The sequence below is a fragment of the Mya arenaria genome, chromosome 9 (genome assembly GCF_026914265.1).
Source record: "Mya arenaria isolate MELC-2E11 chromosome 9, ASM2691426v1".
Taxonomy (NCBI): Eukaryota; Metazoa; Mollusca; class Bivalvia; order Myida; family Myidae; genus Mya; species Mya arenaria.
Window position 1 is genome coordinate 12,566,233 of NC_069130.1, and position 20,519 is coordinate 12,586,751.

The window sequence follows — 20,519 nt, forward strand, 5'->3', positions numbered from 1 at the left end:
GTTATTTCTATTGTACTTACTTACGTTCTTGCAACCAGCCATCTCGAAATACCTGTGTTATTGCAAACTGATAAGATAAGACGTAATACTCGATGTTCAAGCCACTCAGTTTGTTTTTTGTGTAAAGCAATTAAATAAAACAATTTCTACAGAGATAGCTGTTTCAATGTTTTATTTTCCTTCTAAAAAAACTACAATTTTCATAATTTTCTTTTAAGCATAATTTTGAGTAAGCACAAGTCATTTAATATTATAATTTTGTAGGAAATGTCAGAAATCGATTGGTGATGAAAATCATAAAAGAAATGATTTAGAAAAAGTGAAAATACATTTGAAAAAATGGATGCAAGTACAATAAATTTGCTAAGAAATGGTTCAGAATCTGAAGTGGAAGAAATACTGAGGAAATTCAATGAACAGGTACCAAGGAATACAAATTAAAAACCATTCAAACGATCTTAAAAATGTATAAACAGAGAAAATTTGAATAATAACACACTGCGATGTTACATTTTATGTATTGCACTTTTATCGTATACATTTATGATTATGTTTGCTATCTTTTGTAAATAATAAACTGCTCATGGGGACTTACAGAGTATTTGTATAAAATCAGTGGATGGATTTTGCACAAGCTGGCAATCCCTGCACTGGTTTAACGATTTCCAGGATTACTAAAATTAAGGTATTCATACAGCAGGGCTTGTTATTATTTTATGCACTAGTGGATAAATTCAGGCTTGTTCGTCCAAAAGTATTTTGATGACTGCATGCTGAGTGCTGTAAGCAAATATGCTGCCTAAGTTTACCTTTTGATAGATAAGTCACTGCCTTTTTTCCATTCATGTATACCTGTAGAACACCTGAAAACCTAAGTCCTTTTATGTCCACTCTTTCTGTAAAGGTAAGGCAGATCTTTCTGTTGCAGTTGTGTTACTGGTTTAGAAGTATGGTGAAGTGATACATATTGTTTTTTTCATATAACACTGTTTCTTACCAGAACTTATTTTTAGTGGTTCGTCTTGGACTTCGCAGCCTTGAAGGTATGACTCGGACAAATTAAAAAAATTAAAATGATTGCTCTTGTCAAACTTTCTAAGTATTTTGAATGTTTGTACAGCATCAGCTCTTAATTTTCTGTAACTCATTGTTGAGACTTCTTGATCATCAGAACTAGTTTGGTTTTTACCTTTGTAGTCTTTCAGTAGAGTCAGTATCTTTTTTCAAGTAGGGAAATTTCCCATGTGGCAGTATATATCACAAAAACCTCTAGTCTGTAAAACTGACAGAATTCCAGATTAATGACAGCATGCTGTTTGCTTTCATTAATTTTTTATGGCATAAAACAGGGCATATTTATTTTTGCCTGTCCAGTAATTTGTCTGATCAATGACTGAAGAGGAATTTATTGAATCAACACCAAATTTAGTCAGAATGTGTATGGGCACAATTTCTCACACAAGTTCCCTAACGAGCCATATCACTCGGATCACCTGAGAGTTATCAACCTTAAATTATAGAAATTATCTAATATTGGTCTTTATAATGTCTAGGACAAGTTCCATAACAGGCCATATTGATTGTTTCACTTGAGAGTTATGTCTCTTGAATCAGAGAAATTACCTGAAATTGTTCATGTTCAATCAATAACTATAGAAACCTTAGTATGATCATCACCAAATTTAGTTAGAATATGCATGGGCATCATATCTCAGACAAGTTTGATAACCAGCCATGTCACCTCAGTTGTAGTATGTCGGTAAAAAGCTATACATAGATTAAAATTTTAAATGTTACATGAAATCCAACAATAAACAAATATTGACTTGACTTCATTTCAGAGTTATGACCCTTGAAATGGCAAAAACTGTATTCGCTATATTTAGCTATTACAACCATTTATCACCTAACTTAGTGTTCTTAATATAGGATGGGCGCATAAAGCAACAGTTGGAGATCTTGTGTAGATATGATACAGCACCACTATTTGCACATGCTCATAAACATGTTTATTTTGTCAACTGATTAAAGTATTATAACTGTCTCATATCAAGACATTAGAAAATGCTTGTAGGTTCATGGAACTTAACATTCTTATAGTATTCACTATTCATAAGGAATTTATTTTGTTACCTTCTGAAAGTCTGTCATTTAAAAAGAAAAGGGATTTCTGTCAGCGAACTGCTTAATTACTCACTTAATAAAACCAAATAAATGAAAATGTCGGTAGAGGTTATTTTTGTCAGTGGCTTTCTACATGAGTAAATCAGAATCTGTTTGGCAACTTGAGACATGAGGGTAAACACTAATGACACTTGGGGAGAAGAGCCTGTCTAAAACTGATAAAACATATTTTTTAAAGGAACAGTTATTAAAAAATAATGTATTTACAAGACATTGTACATGTATAAGTTTATGCTCAGAATCAGAATAGCTTTCCTTTTATTTTTCAGAATGCCAAGACATTTACATTTTCTGACCTCAGTGATGATTTGAAAGAGGTATGTGTACAGTCATTGAAACAACAATTTATTGAATAATAAAAGTATTAACTGGACACATATTATTGAATATTATGCCTCACATAAATTTGTCCCTTCTTTGTATATATAAACTCAACCGGTCCGTATATCACCGTATTTTGATGAAAATCCAGTTTTATGACGTCAGCGGTCCATATTTTATTTTTGGCCGGTCCGGACCTCGCCAAGGTAATATGGACCTCTGACGTCATACAATTGGTAAGTGCGGCTTGCTCTTTTCACAATGGCATAAACCTTTCGCAAGAAAACATTATTAGCTTTGTTCAATAAAACACATTTAAATCGCTTTAAAGATATTGAATTGTAATGAAAAATGATCGGTATAATATAAGAAATATAACACACCACTTCGGGCCATATGACATTATAAGGACCGGTCAGTCAGCCCCCGAAGGTGAATGGACCTCGGCTAACGCCTCGGTCCATATACACTTTCGGTGGCTGACTGGCCGGTCCTTATAATGTCATATGACCCTCAGTGGTGTGTTTTATTTCTTAAATATTATACTTTTATGCATTGTAATTGTTTAAAATAAAATGTTTAACAAAATGACTTGTATCGTCACTTGACCTAGGGCAGTTCATATAGAAGATGTGTTGTACCATATAGATAATTTGTTTTTAGCTCGACTATTCGAAGAATAAGGAGAGCTATCCTAGTCACCCGAGCGTCGGCGTAACCACTTATGTTAAAGTTTTTGTAAGAGTTTGTATACCACCTCAAATATTGTCATATGGCTTTAAAACTTTGCACACCATCATGCCCCCAACCTGTACACAGGAGGAGGTAACTCTATCAAGCATTTTGACAAAATTATGCCCCTTTTTCGACTTAGAATTTACGTTAAAGTTCGCGTACCACCTCAAATATTTTCCATTCAATTTATTTAAATATCTTAGCAAATCATGTATTGCATTGAAATCTAATCTAACAGTGATCCATGCATGTTTCGCCAAAACTTTCAATCCATACACTGAAAAGCGGCGGAAAAGTCGAGCGCGCTGTCTCTGTGACAGCTCTTGTTGTAGATTTATAAAAGATTATCTTGCTCAATTTAATATACTGTTCTCTGCAGAAAATTGCTGAAAGCCTACTAAAGCACATGACACAGAAGTTGTCCCCTAGAGCCCAATGTCTTTGCCTGCAGACGATTCGATTGTTCAGCAGAGAAAAGACACGCTTGGGATCCCTTGTGTCAGATGACACTCTTGCAGTTCTCATGCGCCTTGCAGGTCTGGAACATTACTCAAGACAGGGTGAAGAAGAGAGTGGGATAACAATACAACTGGGAGACTCCGAGGGTAGGCTATCTTGATGAGCTTGTAGCAGTAATGTTTTTCAACTTACAAAAGCAAAAGCATATAGCAATTGATTAAAGGGTATATAGGATCTGTCCCAGTTGTCATATAATACTTAATTTTATTCAACAAGTTCAAGAAATGTGTTAGTTAAGTAATCAAGCCTTTGACAAGCTTACCTATATACTTCATAGCAGACAAGACTATTAGAATTATGTATTATATGAAGACAAGTGTGAGATTCTTTTTATCAATTTTGTAATATGTTCAATACAACATTTCCTGTTTAAATACAGAAAGTGACAAACATTTTTCCTTAAATCTATAGAAAATATCTTCCTTTTATGATTTCAATGGAAATGAACTTCTTTACTCAAATAAATCTTTATCATATAAACAAAATGAGAAATAAACATATAACTTGCTGGAATATCAGTGGTCGAAATTAGCAGAAGCCCGCAAGCCCTGCACTGGTAAAATGTCTTCCGGGCTTGCTCAAATTCTGAATTTTATATAGCAGGGCTTGTTAAAAAAATGATGCCAAGCAATAGTATAAGAATTCGGGCTTGTTCATCAAAAGTCTAATTTCGATGACTGGAATATAACCAATTGAGATATTTTGTATTCAAATGAATTTGTTTACAGACATGCAAAATAATTATATAAAATCAAACATGTATAATACAGAAAAGTATGTCATGGTTATATTAAAAGCCGGAAAAAGGTATATTAAGCATGTGATAATTCACAAACTTATGTTGTAACTTGTTATCCCCCGCCTTATAAATGCGAGGGGATATAGTAATGGTAGGCGCGATTCCGTGCGTGTGTGCGTCCGTCCGTCCCACATTCATTTCTTTGCATCTCCTCTTACATTTCTCATGCGATATCTACCAAACTTTCACAGATTGATGATCATAAAGTGAAGCATCACTTATTGTTGGGCTTTTGCGATTCGACCATTTTTGAAAGAGTTATAGCCCTTTGTTTATTTTACATTTAAAATTGGTTTCTTCACATCTCCTCTTACATTTCTCATGCGATTTCTACCAAACTTTCACAGATTGATGATCATAAAGTGAAGCAGCGCATATTGTCGGGCTTTTGCGATTCGACCATTTTTGAAAGAGTTATAGCCCTTTGTTTATTTTACATTTAAAATTGGTTTCTTCGCATCTCCTCTTACGTTTTTCATGCAATTTCTACCAAACTTACACAGATTGATGATCATTAAGTGAAGCAGCGCATTTTGTCGGGCTTTTGCGATTTGACCATTTTTAAAAGAGTTATTGCCCTTTGCTTATTTTACATTTATAATTGATTTCTTCGCAACTCCTCTTACGTTTTTCATGCGATTTCTACCAAACTTTTACAGATTGATGAATATAAAGTGAAGCAGCGCATATTGTCGGGCTTTCGCGATTCGACCATTTTTGAAAGAGTTCTTGCCCTTTGTTTATTTTACATTTAAAATTGGTTTCTTCGCAACTCCTCTTACATTTTTCAAGCGATTTCTACCAAACTTTCACAGATTGATGATCATAAAGTGAAGCAGCGCATATTGTCTGGCTTTTGTGATTTGACCATTTTTGAAAGAGTTATTGTCCTTTGCTTATTTTACATTTAAAATTGGTTTCTTCGCAAATCCTCTTACGTTTTTCATGCGATTTCTACCAAACTTTCACAGATTGATGACTATAAAGTGACACAGCGCATATCGTCACCTTAGTGCAAGAACTCAATATCTGCTTAATATCTATATGCAGTTATTGAGTTATTGCACTAAGGTGACGATATGTCGGGCTTTCGTGATTCGACCATTTTTGAAAGAGTTATAGCCCTTTCTTAATTTTACTCATTTCTTATGTTCCTCAGAAACTACCCTTACCATTGATTGGCTTTCGTTACAAAAAATGCCCCCATGAGGCGGGGGATATATCTGTCTGTGACCGCTCTTGTTTAAAATTAGATTAAAGCCTTAAAACCTTGCTATTTGACTATTACTTTAAAATTTGATTTTTGAGCAAGCCATGTGTACAGACGTTTTATTTATGCTTGGCATGTGGACATGTGGTTATTTTGACCACCTATTTTACACTTCACTTCATTTTAAGCTTACAGTCTTTGTGTATATATTACAGTGACCATAGAGGCCCAGAAGTGTCTGTGTAACCTGATCTTCAACAGTGCACAGGCCCAGGCTGCATGCAGGTAACTGAGATGTCTGTTAATCAAGGATGATCAAGTTCAGGATTCATGCTTAAATCAGTATTGACAGCTTTCAGTTTCAGACAATTTAAGACAATCATACAGTTATTTTTTTTCCTGAAAATTTGCCTTAAACAGTACATTGAAATGGATATAAATGGCTTTACCACTTAATCCTACTTTATAGGGCTGAATCCCTCATACTCAAATAAAATTTCAAGAATTTCAGGACTTTATATTTGGTATATCATCACCGTTTTGATTTTTTTAAAGCCAAGTTGGGTTAAGTTTGAGCCGGATAATTCCTTCTGACAAACACTCATTCTAAACCAAGAATGTTTTTAAAATATTGAGAGACCAGTAAGTATTTTGTACCATATAGTTAATCAAGTATCAAACTTTTCAAGCTTACTGTGCTATAAAAAGGCCACACTGAAATATTGTTGTAATTCATTTGCACGCTATTAAATGCATGGTAGCTTCTTATATGAAAATCTTTGCCTGAACAAAACAAAAGACAGAATATGAGTGCAGTTTTATTTTCAACTTTTTGTGAATTGAGCCAAAGCCCTTCCGATTGTGAAATTAGCAACTATTAATTGTGAAAAAGTTTTTAATACAATGATTGTTGTAATAGCTACAGATAATGGAGAAGATAATATTAAATGTAACAATTTTGAGAATATTTTTGTTTTTCAGAAATAAAATGCTGCATGTAGGTCTTTCTGTGCTTAACAGACTGAATAAAAACTACTTTGCTTGTAAATAACTTCTTTGTTACAGCTAAAATATACTATTGATGCAACTAAAATAACATACAATACTTACTGGTTATAAATATGCATATCAATAGAGAAATGATGTGACCTTATGTTTAGATAATCATATATTAAGTCTGGCACAGAAATTGAAGAACCAGTGGTTAGTGAACTAGTGTGGTCTGGTCGAAATTAAAATGTTTTGCTGTTATCAGTAAGTTACTGTAGGGTTTTAGCTAATGTAGAGTTTAGCTAGAGAGTTATGTTATGGAAGGGTGCTGCAAATATTGCTGCCAAATATTTCTTCTCTTTTGTTCTAATAAATACTTGTAAACTGGCTATATTTACATACATATTTGACATTTTAAACATTTTACTTCATTATTATTCAATTCCTAACATTTCCCTGTCATATTGATAATGTTTAAGTTCATCACAGCCCAATAAAATCATGAATGTCGCTTGTTAACCTTGTCCATTTTCATCAGCACCCTGCTCATTTTAAAACCTGGCTAAAACCATATACTGTTCCTTTGTGGTATATTTATGATCTGGTTCCATATTGAGCAAATTCAGTGACTTTGTTAATGGCATTCATTAGTGGTTTTATTTATTAGTGTCGTAGACTGGTTCTTGATGGGTTGAAAATTTATGGTGATTTTTGTTGTAGTAGGTAACAAAATTATATTTATGGTTTGTTATCACTAGTTCTGATATGTACCTTTATTTTTGATTTACAGCAAAAATGGGTGTGTGGAAGGAATCGTTCAACGACTTAAAACTTACAAAGATCCAGATCTCCAGTTTGACATCAAAGTAAGTATTTCTGTCTAGAATTTGAAAATATTTTTAGGTGCCAGGCAGAGAAACCATACATCTGTAAATCGTCAAAAACTTACGAGAAAAAAATCAGAATCTGAACTATGTTTTCAGACTATTTATTTAAAAGAATAATTATTCTAAAGGTTGAAAATAAATATGCGTAAGAATAAAATCATGTAAAAATTTTTTCCAAAGACCTCGGATCTTTTCATCTGAGTTGCACAACTATTGCCATACCAGCTAAATATTTGCCAAACATGCATTCAGTCCTGTTTTTCCCATTTTTTCAAAAGGAGTTAAAAACTGTTTGCATGATGAAGGATGTTGCTTAAAAAATGTTTTATTTTCTCTCCAGTTTTTCGACATGAGGTTGCTGTTCCTACTCACAGCGTTGTGTGCAGACACCCGACCCAAGATTCGTTTCGAGCTTCACGGTTTCACGTACATGATTGAGGTGATCGACCTGATTGTACGTGAGGCAGAGAGCCGCAGTGAGGGCCTCACTGACCAGGAGGTTGACTTGTGCTCGGAGATCCTCAAAATTCTCTTTAACCTCACTGTAACCGTCGACAGGAACAACCTAGATGAAGTGAGGGAATTATTTTTTCTTTTTTAATAAGACTCTCTCAGATAAGGAATCGGGGGCCATGATTACGAACAGTCTCAAGTCCAATCTAGACTCAGACTCAGAAAAACACTATTAAATTACATTATTACAAAGAATCTTCATTATTCCATTCGTTTTTCAGAAATAAATGTGCATAATTCTACAATTTTAAATGAGAATAAATTTCCGCATATTTCATCATGCAAAGTCATATTAGAAAGAAAGTTACCATGGAATAAGATCTGCAGTTTTGCCACTTAGACAAATAACATTTGGTCACATATTGGATACCTAAATGTCGATGTAAGGACAAAGAGAGAGTTCTGTTACTCCCACAACATTCAGCAACAGGAGTCCTGGTGTTTTGAATTAAGACAAGATCTTCTTAAATGTCAAACTATGTTCTAAATATTTTGAGCTGAGATGTTTACCGGTTACATCTCTTATGCAGACTAAAGATATTATTTTACCCATATGTAAATCTCCGACTCCTATAAAGAGTACTCCGATTCTTATTAAAGTAAAACTCTCCAAGTCAAGCTTTCCTTTTCTTCTTACAAAATTAAGCTTTCCTATTTTATTACAAAGTCAAGCTTTCCTATTTTATTACAAAGTCAAGCTTTCCTATTTTATTACAAAGTTTAGCTCTCCTATTCATATAACAAATTTTAGCTCTCCTATTCATATTACAAAGTTTAGCTCTCCTATTCGTATTACAAAGTTTAGCTTTCCTATTCTTATTACAAAGTTAAGCTTTCCTATTCTTATTACAAAGTCAAGCTTTCCTATTCTTATTACAAAGTTAAGCTTTCCTATTCTTATTACAAAGTTAAGCTTTCCTATTCATATTACAAAGTTAAGCTATCCTATTCATATAACAAAGTTAAGCTTTCCTTTTCATATTACAAAGTTAAGCTTTCCTATTCATATTACAAAGTTAAGCTTTCCTATTCATATTACAAAGTTAAGCTTTCCTTTTCTTATTACAAAGTTAAGCTTTCCTATTCATATTACAAAGTTAAGCTTTCCTATTCATATAACAAAGTTAAGCTTTCCTATTCATATAACAAAGTTAAGCTCTCCAACTTGTAATATAAAGTTAAGCTTAATTCCTTTGTTTGCTATTAGGAAGAGGATGCCCACATGATGAGGCTGGTTTGTGTACTGCGGGACCTTCTGCTCTGTACAACCGCATCAAAGGACAAGCGTGAGGGCATTCTCAGGTATGAAAACTGTTTGATTCCATGTTCTTGACTTATGTGTACTTAACTGTGTACCTTGAATCGAATCTTTGCATATTGCAAAGCTGTTTTACAAGCATAGATAAAAATATATTAACATGAGTAGATCAATATCTTGATCGTATGATAATTTTCATTTCATACCTGCCAAAATTGATTGTTAAAAAGATGAGGAAGTTGCAGTTTGTCTTCATTTTTGGTTATTTATAAGATTTACATGGAATGTTAATAGAATTATGTATAGAATTATATAAGATATAAATGGAATATTAATAAAATTGATAGAATTATACAAGATTCACACATAAAATATTAATACGATGTATAGAATTATACAAGATATACATTGAATATCAATAGCTGTATAGAATGGTATAAGACGTGCATCGCATATTCATAAGATGTATTGAAAGACATAAGATGTACATGGAATATTCATCAGATGAATAGAATTATATAATAAGATGTACATGATACGTAATAATGAGATTAAAAATTCTCTCATTTTGTCAAAAAGAATTAAAACATTTAAGATCATGAAAAAGCTGACCGTAATGATCTTCTCTCTGTACAGCCACACAGTGAACCTATTGATCAACATGCCACGCGATTGTTACGAGGAGTTGCTAGCCCCGATGAGTGAGGGTGAGATGGGAGGGTTCGAAAACAAGGAAGTGGAGTATGATGGGAAAAATATGGAGGCCATCGTCATCCTCCTTAACTTCCTCCATGACCGGATGGACCGGGTATGGGATGAAGTTAGTCTTATGAAATATTCTTAAAAACTTAAGGTCAGAGGTTAATGAGGTTTTAAACAAAAGGAAAATATTGTTTCACCATATGAGATTTCAATTTAAGACTATTGTACAGTTTAAAAGGTTAATTTTTTAATTTACTGGAATTTGCATTGAGTATGTGGGATATAAAGGCTTCGGAAAAATACCAATGGGAATCTTAGCCCCTTAACCCAGCTTTGGGCATAAATTCCTCAAGCACCCTTTTGAAATTGTTTCCAAAGTCATTTATTTTCATTAAAGGTACTTCCTACTGCTTTGATGCACACGACAAGCAAAAAAATAGGGATGCAAACGAATGGCAAAATCGATATTCGAATATTCGGTAGTTCTTTCGATCGAATATTCGAATATTCGATAAAAATTGAATCTTTAAAAAGTTATAGTTATCTATTAATTTTAGTTATAAACCACGATACCCTTTTCTTTATCTGTCGAATGTTTCTAGTGTTATCGTAATACAATACAATACATAGCAGCGTGTCGAATATTATTACATCGACATATGAAATACATATCTAGCACATAACAAGCACATAACAAGCACATACAATTCAATGAAATCACTCATCAATAAAATCATCACATATGATGGCCTTGTTCTTATTCAGAAATATTATCTTATCAACAAGATCACATGACAGTCTGTTTCTAAGTTTGTTAACAATGAGTCCGGCGCAGGAGAAAATTCTTTCTGATGGCACAGACGTCGCAGGTATCCCAAGCAGTTGGCGAGCAACATGTGCAACGCGAGGAAAGCGTCCCTCGTTCTTTTTCCATCATGCAAGTGGAGTGGCCTCCTCGTCGGAAGGTTCGTGCCGGTACCGACGCAGCTCGTCGTTAGCCGTCTTGGTCGTCTTTGGAACCATGAAGCTAAGACGGGGTCGTTTGGAGGGTGTTGACGCACTCTCGTCGGGGTTGGCAACCGAAATGGAACATCGTCCAATCTACTCTCGAGCGCGTCTTCCGTGTAGCGCCGCTGTTCCGTTGACAGGAAGTCCAGGTCTTTGTAGCGGGGGTCCAATAGAGCGGCAAGGACTAGGGTGGATGTGGCGGTGCCATCGTTCGAAGGTCGGAAGCGGCGACGAAGCTCAGCAGCAATAACACCCTTCACTTCCTTGACGACATGGGAATCAGCCTCGCATGCACGGAGTGTGTTGTCCAAAAGACTTGTCACGATGAGATAAACTTCACTGCATGACACGTTCTTCTCCGTTGACATATACGAAGTCGTCTCAGTCAAATGACTGAGTACGTCACTCAGCTCGGAGACGACGGTCCACTCGCCGTCCTTCAACGACAGGTGCTGGTCGGCCTTCCGGGTAACCCGAGTGTCCAGCATGAGGTCGGACAGGACGCGGCGTTGCTCGTTCAGCCGGGCCAGTTTAGCATGCGTGATGTTCCATCGGGTTGTAACATCCTGCACCAGCTCGTGTTTGGGCACCTTTAGAGTAGCTTGGCGCTTGCGCATTTCGGCCGTCAATGTAGTCGAGTGTTTGATGTGCCCGACCAGCTTACGACATCGGGAGACGACCCTGTTGACATCCGGGAGAGCAAATGCCGGCTTGATGGCCAGCTGCAGTGTTTGCCCAAAGCACCCAGAACACAAATCATGTTTAAGACCAGAAACGCTAAACTTTTTCATTGATTGCTGTTTACTGCTTTCACTTTGAGAACTCGGATGCTTAGCCTTCACGTGATTCCAGAGATTAGTCGTCGTGCCCATGTACGACAACCTCACACTGCATAGTTTGCACGTGACATATTTCTTGTCAACAGAGCGCGTGAAATAAGTCCTTACTTCAGATGTGGCTGGCATCTTTTACGTTGTTAAGAAATACAAATCTAATATATAATAATAATAATAATAATAATAAGTTTAACTTATAATGTTTTGCGAACATATATTCTGAAGGAATGAAGTGGTATCTACTTTCAGCGTATAATATCAATCACCGATTTGAGCAATATTGCTCAGCTTAATTGGCAGGCAAACTGACAAGAGGGTGTGAAGGCCGCTTCCTTAAATTCTTAATTGGCATGGTCATTTAAAAGAACTGAAAATCAATTAAACTTGTTTGATGTCACTTCCTAATAGCCAGTTATTTTACAATTATGGACACTGTTTATAGTACCCTACGATCGATCCCTAATTGACACATGACGCACACTCGATTGTCATCTCGTTAACGCCTCAGGCACAAGATGCGTATTGTTGTAAAAACAAGACAATATAATTTTAAACACAACAACTGCCCTAAAGACCCAAGGTTTATATCATTATTTTTTGAAAAAAATAATCGAATATTCGAATACCGATTTTAACATTCGAATACTAAACGTTCGATCGAATATTCGAATATTCGAATATTCGTTTGCATCCCTACAAAAAAACAATCATTACATGGGTATAATAGTCTTAAGTTAAATGCTCTGAATCCTGAGTTCAGGATTAAACCTGGCTCCAATATCACGAAAATATTTAAGTCAAATCTCAAACTCAGTCTCAACTCATTTCACCATATAAAAGCATAATATTCTTCAAAATCTTGCATGTTTTATACTTTTAAGATGCATATTTTCTTATAGAATGTGTTGATAAAAAGACTGTCAATATTTCAAAGAAAACTAATTCTAGAGCAAAAATATACTTGAGCATTTATAAAGAATTTACATAATTGTACTCAAATACATTTTTGGCTGTAGAATATATTTCCCTTGGAATTTGACCAAAGGCTTTTATCAGCATATTCTATGATATAATGCGCTTATAAAACTGTAAAAAAACATATGTGTTTTTAATAAATGTTGATGCTATATGGTAAAATGTGTTGAGACTGAGTTTGAGAGTTGAATTAAGTATTTTCGTGATATTGGGGCCTGAACTTTAGAACCCCTATTTTATGTGAACTCTTGTGGGTCCTGTGGTTTGATAAAGCTAAATATCATATCAACTTTATGGTTTGATGAATAGTGAATGAAATGTGGTTTGGTTAACAGCTTAGAATGGCCTCTTGTTAATTAATAAATGTAAATAATAAACAGACAAAAATCGTTATTGATTTTGATTTTGCAATTTTAAGCTCAGTTACTGTCTGTTATTTGTAGCCCACCAAGTCATTGAAGGAGAGTTTGACACCAATACTTCATTGCCTGTGTGAAACATGCCGGGCTAACAGATCCATTCGCAAGTTTTGCAGAGCAAAGGTATCATTTGATGTTTGCCATAATTATATTCATTTTGACACTGTTTTAATTATGCTATGATAAAATAAATGACCAGATATGGAATTAAATTCAGTGATGAAATCTCTTGAGCGTTAAATTTTCAGGCATAATGAATAAATACCACTTGATATGATCCATCAAACTGGATACACCTCACCTTCAGTCAATACTTGTATATGTAATGATGTATATGGTATTTTTAATTAAATGAAGGTTATGTACTAGATAGTGATACAATGTAAATAGTATTATTACTTTTAAAATATTATATGTTATCAGGTGCTGCCCCCATTAAAAGATGAAGTGAAGCATTTACCAGAGGAGGGGAATACTCTCAGAAACAGGTGAGAATTATCTCCCTTATGTTTACTCATTAATTAGAGGGGAGGGTGGTCCTCGCTCTTTATTATATAAAACATTGTCCTATGTTGTGTTAGAAACCTGAGTACCTGCTGGCAAGCAATTAACACGTATTTGACCCTCCACACTATCCTATTTGATATATAATGTATGTCATTGTGTTTGTACATGGGCTGAAGTCCGTTAACTCCAGTTTCACATGTGGTTTGGTTCATATATGCCATATCCCGATGAAATTTTTATCTATCCTCTGGTCTCCTAGCAGGGGAATAATTTCCCTAGAATTTGACATCAAGAAACCAATAAATTCTTTGATTTTATGGGTGAAACATCAATTTTTCTCAATATTTACCTTTTCAGTGACATAAGCGACACTGATTTGCCCACTCAAAGTCATCAGCTAATGGTGGAACAACCTGATTCTATATTATATATCTGTTCATGGGTACTTGTATTTCTTACAGGCTGTGCAAGTTACTGACATCACCAATCCTGGAAGTCAAGGAGCTGGCTGCTGACTTCCTCTTTGTTTTGTGTAAAGAAAGTGGTATGTACATGAACACTGATTATATAATCATTCTTATGATATTATTTCTCGGCCCTTTGTTTTAAGAACATGCATTTTGACCCATTTTTGGGAGTGTTTGCTTTGTTTTCATTCATTCATTAACTGTGATATCAGATGGTAGGTATCCAGTAGGCAGAGCTTTATCATGCATCAAGTAGCCTGCAGATAAATTGAATGTTGCTCTAGGTTACATGATATAAAAAGTTACATTACAATTACACACCAAACATTTCGAACACCAAACGTTTCATGCATCTTTGAAGAAGAAATAAGTTACCGGTACATTTAAAACGTCTTTGAAGTAGAAACAAGTTGTGTTTACTGCGTCTTTAAAGAAGAAAGTAGTTACATTTAAAATGTCTTTGAAATAGAAATAAGTTATGTTTACAGCATCTTTGAAGAAGAAATTCATTACATTTAAAGCATCTTTGAAGTAGAAATAAGTTATGTATACAGCGTCTTTGAAGAAGAAGTTTGTTACATTTAAAGTGTCTTTGTAGTAGAGATAAGTTACATTTAAAGTGTCTTTGAAGAAGAAATTTGTTACATTTAAAGCGTCTTTGAAGTAGAAGTTAGTTACATTTTATCATGCCATTTATGGTATTAGAAACTTAATAATGAATAATAGAAACTTAATAATGAATAATGATAAGTAATTACACGACATTTAGCTTAAGTTTAAAAATCATCCCTAAAACTGACATTGAATGATTTTTCATGAGATAATATTTGATATACTTGTACTACTGAATGCAGTAGGCAGTTTGTTGAAAGGTAAATGACAAAAAAAATCCTGACAAAAAGTGGAGTACATGATATGCAGAATGTTTTACGTAATTTGTTTAATACACCAGATACAGAGACTGTGTTGGTGTTACGCGAGTGAAAGGATGATTTCAACTATAATGCTCCATGACTTTTTCCTGACATTGTACACACCATTTTTAGCTTGTCTGTGTTTGGAGAAAAGTATAGGTATTATCATAGTCTGGATATTGTTGTCATCCTGGCTGATTGATATGATATAATGCACATGTCTAGCAAGGCCTATAATTCTGGCTTAAATAGTTGTAGAGTAATGTCCCTTGATTGAATAAAAAAAACAGACAAGCATTGGCCTCCATTTGTGTAGGCCTTGTTTACATGTACATATTTAACCTGTTGGCTTTTTCCCTACCCACAGTTCAGCGTATGGTGAAGTACACAGGATATGGAAACTGTGCAGGGCTTTTGGCAAATCGCGGCCTGCTGTTGGGAGGCCAAGGGCAGGGAGACTACTCTAGTGACTCAGAAGACTCTGATACAGAAGATTACTCTAACCTGGCAGAGAAGTAAGCATTAACGAAGCGTTTTTCTTCTTAAAATACTACCAGCCCATTACAATACCACTGGCCCATTGCAATGCCACCAGCCAACTGCAATGATAATGAAAACTCCTGTCTCTGTCTTATGAATTTAAGTTACTAGCATCAATACATTATAATATCCTTTGAAATTATGTGAGATGTCTCAAAGCATTTAGTCAGCTATTAAATGTTCTAGAATGCTAAACTGAAAAGATATGCCATAAAAATATACCTGTAGTAAAATAATTTCTTCATTTGATGGATTATAGGTCCATTGTACATTGAAATTGATTATAATTCCATCAAATATTACCCGAGATTGACGTTACAAAGCACTCCCTGTTTCAGGGTAAATCCTGTCACTGGACGGTTTGAGGAAGACAAGGCGAAACCTTGGGAAGGAATGACAGATGAACAGAAGGAGTATGAAGCTATGAAGCTGGTTAATGCAATGGACAAACTGAATAGGTACAGAAGTGTTTCAAATGCAACTAATACACATGAACTGAATATCTAAATCACAATTTGCTTATTAATCAAGTGTCAGATGCTGATGGTTTCAATTTTCAAAAGTAATTGTTATATGTGTCTAATAAACATGTAGTAAATTATTATAGGTTTAATTTATTATTTTATATCTACATTGTGTAAATTCTTTTGAAGCCGCAATTGTGTGTGCATTGGTGGCAGGTTTGTTAGCAGTTGGAAACAAAATGTGAATTAAAATAGAAGAATTACATACACATGTATCAAGATCTGTAGTTCATGACTGTAGTGCAGTACTGAATAAACCACTTGATTGAAATGTGTGTGATTTGATTGAACCCAAATACTGCTGAGGATATACCAAATTTACAAGTACACATTCATTTTTGCAGGGCGGGAATTATCCAGCCAAGCACGTTGGGTGAAGACGGAAGGCCGGTCCCCGTCTCGCACATTCTGGAGCTTATGGAGAACCAGCCAAACATTCCAGCAAACCAGTCTGATGAGGAGGATGAATAAACCAATCTGATTGAGATGAATTAACCAGTCAGGTTCATATGAGGATGATGACCATACTATTTAGCTTTATATGACTAAACCAGTCAGTTTCATATGAGAATGATTGGTAATCAGTCAGTTCCATATAATGATGATGATTGGTAATCAGTCAATTTCATATGAGGATAATGGCTAGCCAATCAGCTTAATATAATATTGATAAATTAACCAGTCAGCTTCATATGAAAACAATGACTGAAACAGTCTGCTTCATAGACAACCCAAACTCCACACAGCGGTTACCTCCCTTTGCTGTACAGTAACCATTGCCATCACATGTATCACATGATATTATGTGACAGTGATCAAAAACCAAGGATATTTTGTATGAATATATTTGAAAATTTGGATATTAAACATTCCATTCTTTTAAGGATTGAAACAACACAAAATGACGATGAGATGAAAAAAAAAATAAGTATAATAGGTGAAATCCATCTTGAAAGGGAGGTCACCTTCTAGGAAATTGATGAGGACGATGAGTCGGCTTTATGTACATATTAAATTTTTACACTAACAGATTTGTGCTTTCATTTGAATTTGAGTTGCAGGATTGTATACATTTCTAGTAACAATTGTACTGTGCATAGCATTTTTACACAAATATCAGTGGCAAACATTGAATAGATAGCCAATTGTTAGATTTGTTAATACACTCTGTATATTCTATTTTATATTTGTGCTTTTGCAAGTTTGCGCGCCGTCAATACATAATGTACCAATTTACATTTGTTACATGTGATTGCTATTTTTCTAAAAACACACAAGACAATTACAAAGCAGCAATGCATTTCTTGACTTACGATTATAGGAATTAGTGTTATAATTTTGAAATTTGTATATACAGGTTTTAATAGTCACAAATAGTTCAACACTTCACAAATTCATAAAATAACCATGTATTTACAATTTGAAGTATATGTCAAATCTTGGAAAATTAGTGAACGTTTCAAAACCATGCTCATGGGAATTCTAACAGAATTCCCTTATGGGAATTCTTACAGCATTCTAGCATGAGAATTCTTACATCATTCCTGTATGGAAATTCTGACAGCATTCCCGTATAGGAATTCTTACAGCATTCTTTTATGGGAATTCTTACAACAATACCGTATATATTTATATTGTTTCTTCTTTTCTTGTTGTCACCTATCGTTGGATGCCCCAAGTACTTGTTTACATTGTTGCATCATATTAGGTTGGACATTTGACTGGTAAATCTTATTTTGTATGTAGGTAAAAAGGCACAGAGATTAGGCTTTAGAGACTTGAAAAACAAATTTTATATTTATATGGCGGCTCTCTTAACTGAAATTATAAATTATTGGAGTTATAGCGCCTGCCGTTTAAATTTGTGGGATCATTGGTTTGGAACCAATAAAATCCAAACCAATGTGCCAATTTGTTTACTTCAAAATATTTCTAATCTAAATTTACTAGGTAAAATATCCCTCAGTTGCGTAGTGTCAACAGTACATGTAGTTGGTGCTGACGATGATTGTCACTGTGGCTGTAAAAGACAAAATGGCCTATTGCCTGCTTAGTGTTTATTCAGATGTTAAAATCTGGCTATGCATTATTTCAATTGTATATTTGTCATATAATAAACAGGATCAGAATTTATGATATAAGTACATGTAAAATAAGCAGAATTGGTGTTCAATGTATTAATTGAAAGTAGCCAAATTTTTAAGTATTGCTCGTACATGCAGATACAGATATAAGCTCGTACATCCTACTATATCATGGTAAGTGTAAAGCCATTTTGGTATTTTTGACGTTCTGTATGTATACACATTCACAGCATTTTAATATTAATATACATTTTGTATATGTTAAATTACCCTTCTGTGTAAATAAAACTGCTTTGAACATTTTCTGTAAATAAAGACCAAATGTTAGATGTTAGTTATTTATTGTTAGATGATCGATATGTTAAATCTAGGAGGCAAGAATGAGGTGCTTTAACATTTTGTTGATTGTTGTAAATGTATTGCAAAATGTTCAAATTCTTTTTCATTATTGTAGATGCCATGTTACTAGAAAACATTGTCTTCACATATGACTAACCAAAGTTGAAAATCAATTTTTTGTTATAGCATTACAATTTTATTCAATTCACACTTTAAGGAAATCACTTTCAGAATTTCTGTTTTGTTTTTTAAGAAAACAAATGTATCTTTGATGTTTTTGTCAGTATGAAAAAACTTGAACCTTGACCAGAACCTAAAGATATTCATTTGAAAATTTGAAACACATATTACCAGTGATAATACCAGGCCCATAACCCTAGCTTGAACACTGGTGTTATGCCCCTTAGTTAATTCAAAAGAATAGAAGACAAAGAAACGATGATCATTAGCATCAGTTTGCAATGTTCTCGATTAATTTTCTAACATCAATAGTTTGATTTTTTTACATTATGTTCCACTCAAATGACTTTCTGTTTAATCAAAATAATGGTTTGCAATTTTAATGTCTTCAGTACATAAAATGTATGTATATGCTGATCTCTACAAAACATAGTAAATGAGTCCATTTCCCTCTATGACTTATATCATTTAATCAGGGTTCCCCCTGGCCATCGCCATTTGAGACAATTTATCAAATTTGGCGCTTTTTATGCGACATTTTTTCATCATAATTTCTTAAATTGACGTAAGCATGCGGCCTGCATGATAATCAATTCAGTCTGTCTTATATCAACATGTATAGCCTACAGGTGTGTAATACAATCTAAGGTTTTAAAATGCTTATATCCCAGGAGCCTCAGAGGGGTCTTGCTCCCTTCTGAACCCCTACAAGGGTGCTGCCCAGGACCTGCAATGGGGCTTTAGCGGGGCCCCCTTAACCCATGCCAAAAAATGGCGACAACTTTTCAAAACCCAGAAATAACCTTGTTTAATGTCCATATATCTCGCAACATTTTCAACAGAGATGTTTTTTGATATTCAAAATATTTGAGCAATACTTTCGTTATATGTTTGAGCTTACATGTATGCTTCCACATAAGAATAATGATTCTTATAATGTGCAAAGGATAGTATTAATCCATAGAACATGATTAACACAACTTAGCTAATTAAATATATGTTATTCTCATTGAAATGATCACAAATTTTAACAAAGTTAACTAATCTTTCTTTTCATTTTCATGTAAAGTTTTTGTGAACATTTCGCTTAATAGTTGCCACTTCAAGATTGATCAGTTGCTCATAGATACTATTCTCAAAATTGACTTTATTTGTAAAATGATCAAGAACTGATGTGTTGTTTTCTTACCCTTTTCCCTCTATCAGATCATACTGAAATTGTTGTTGTTAGCAATATGTACAAGAAATAAAATGGATACAAATCTACTAGGTGTTTCTTTTGGAATAAGATACAAATAAATAATTATTGACCGTGAATATCGTACATGCTTAATCGGCAAATGGAATTAAATATTAGTAAAAATCATATGCATACCGGTAATCACTTCTTTATCTTTTGTTGATTTTGAAGGCTGCCTGCATCATTCATGTTATTTCGCGACCATGTTTCAAGTCATTGACATCATCAGCATCGCACTTTTTGACTGCTCTCTTACTTCAAAAAACATTTCTTCTACAATCTTTATCAAACTTGGTTACAATGTCAATGGGTATATTTTGATGAAGTTCAATATCCAGCCAGATTTCTCTATTCGCTCAAGAGTTATG

At 34.2% G+C, this 20,519-nt stretch overlaps 1 protein-coding gene across 5 annotated transcripts; it reads left to right on the forward strand.

Moving 5' to 3' along the window:
• Positions 1-35: 35 nt before the first annotated feature.
• LOC128202740 (synembryn-A-like) lies at positions 36-20,177 on the forward strand. Of its 5 annotated transcripts, XM_052903829.1 has the most exons (15): positions 36-82; positions 265-420; positions 2,454-2,501; positions 3,620-3,845; positions 5,984-6,053; positions 7,549-7,624; positions 7,986-8,219; positions 9,366-9,460; positions 10,053-10,236; positions 13,381-13,479; positions 13,780-13,844; positions 14,325-14,407; positions 15,612-15,759; positions 16,108-16,242; positions 16,653-20,177. In XM_052903829.1, exons 2-15 carry the CDS (start codon positions 340-342, stop codon positions 16,777-16,779), a joined length of 1,671 nt encoding a protein of 556 aa, XP_052759789.1. In that variant the 5' UTR covers positions 36-82; positions 265-339; the 3' UTR covers positions 16,780-20,177. The 5 variants fall into 5 exon arrangements, with proteins under 5 accessions (XP_052759789.1, XP_052759788.1, XP_052759792.1 ...); XM_052903828.1 differs by having other exon boundaries at positions 38-420; XM_052903832.1 differs by having other exon boundaries at positions 38-420; positions 16,123-16,242.
• The last annotated feature ends 342 nt before the right edge of the window (positions 20,178-20,519 follow it).

Coding starts and splice junctions, on each gene's coding strand:
- LOC128202740 (XM_052903829.1), top strand. CDS start 340: ATGGATGCAAGTACAATAAATTTGCTAAGAAATGGTTCAGAATCTGAA. Junction 3,846..5,983: donor ACAACTGGGAGACTCCGAGG/GTAGGCTATCTT, acceptor TATATATTACAG/TGACCATAGAGGCCCAGAAG. Junction 15,760..16,107: donor TACTCTAACCTGGCAGAGAA/GTAAGCATTAAC, acceptor GACGTTACAAAG/CACTCCCTGTTTCAGGGTAA.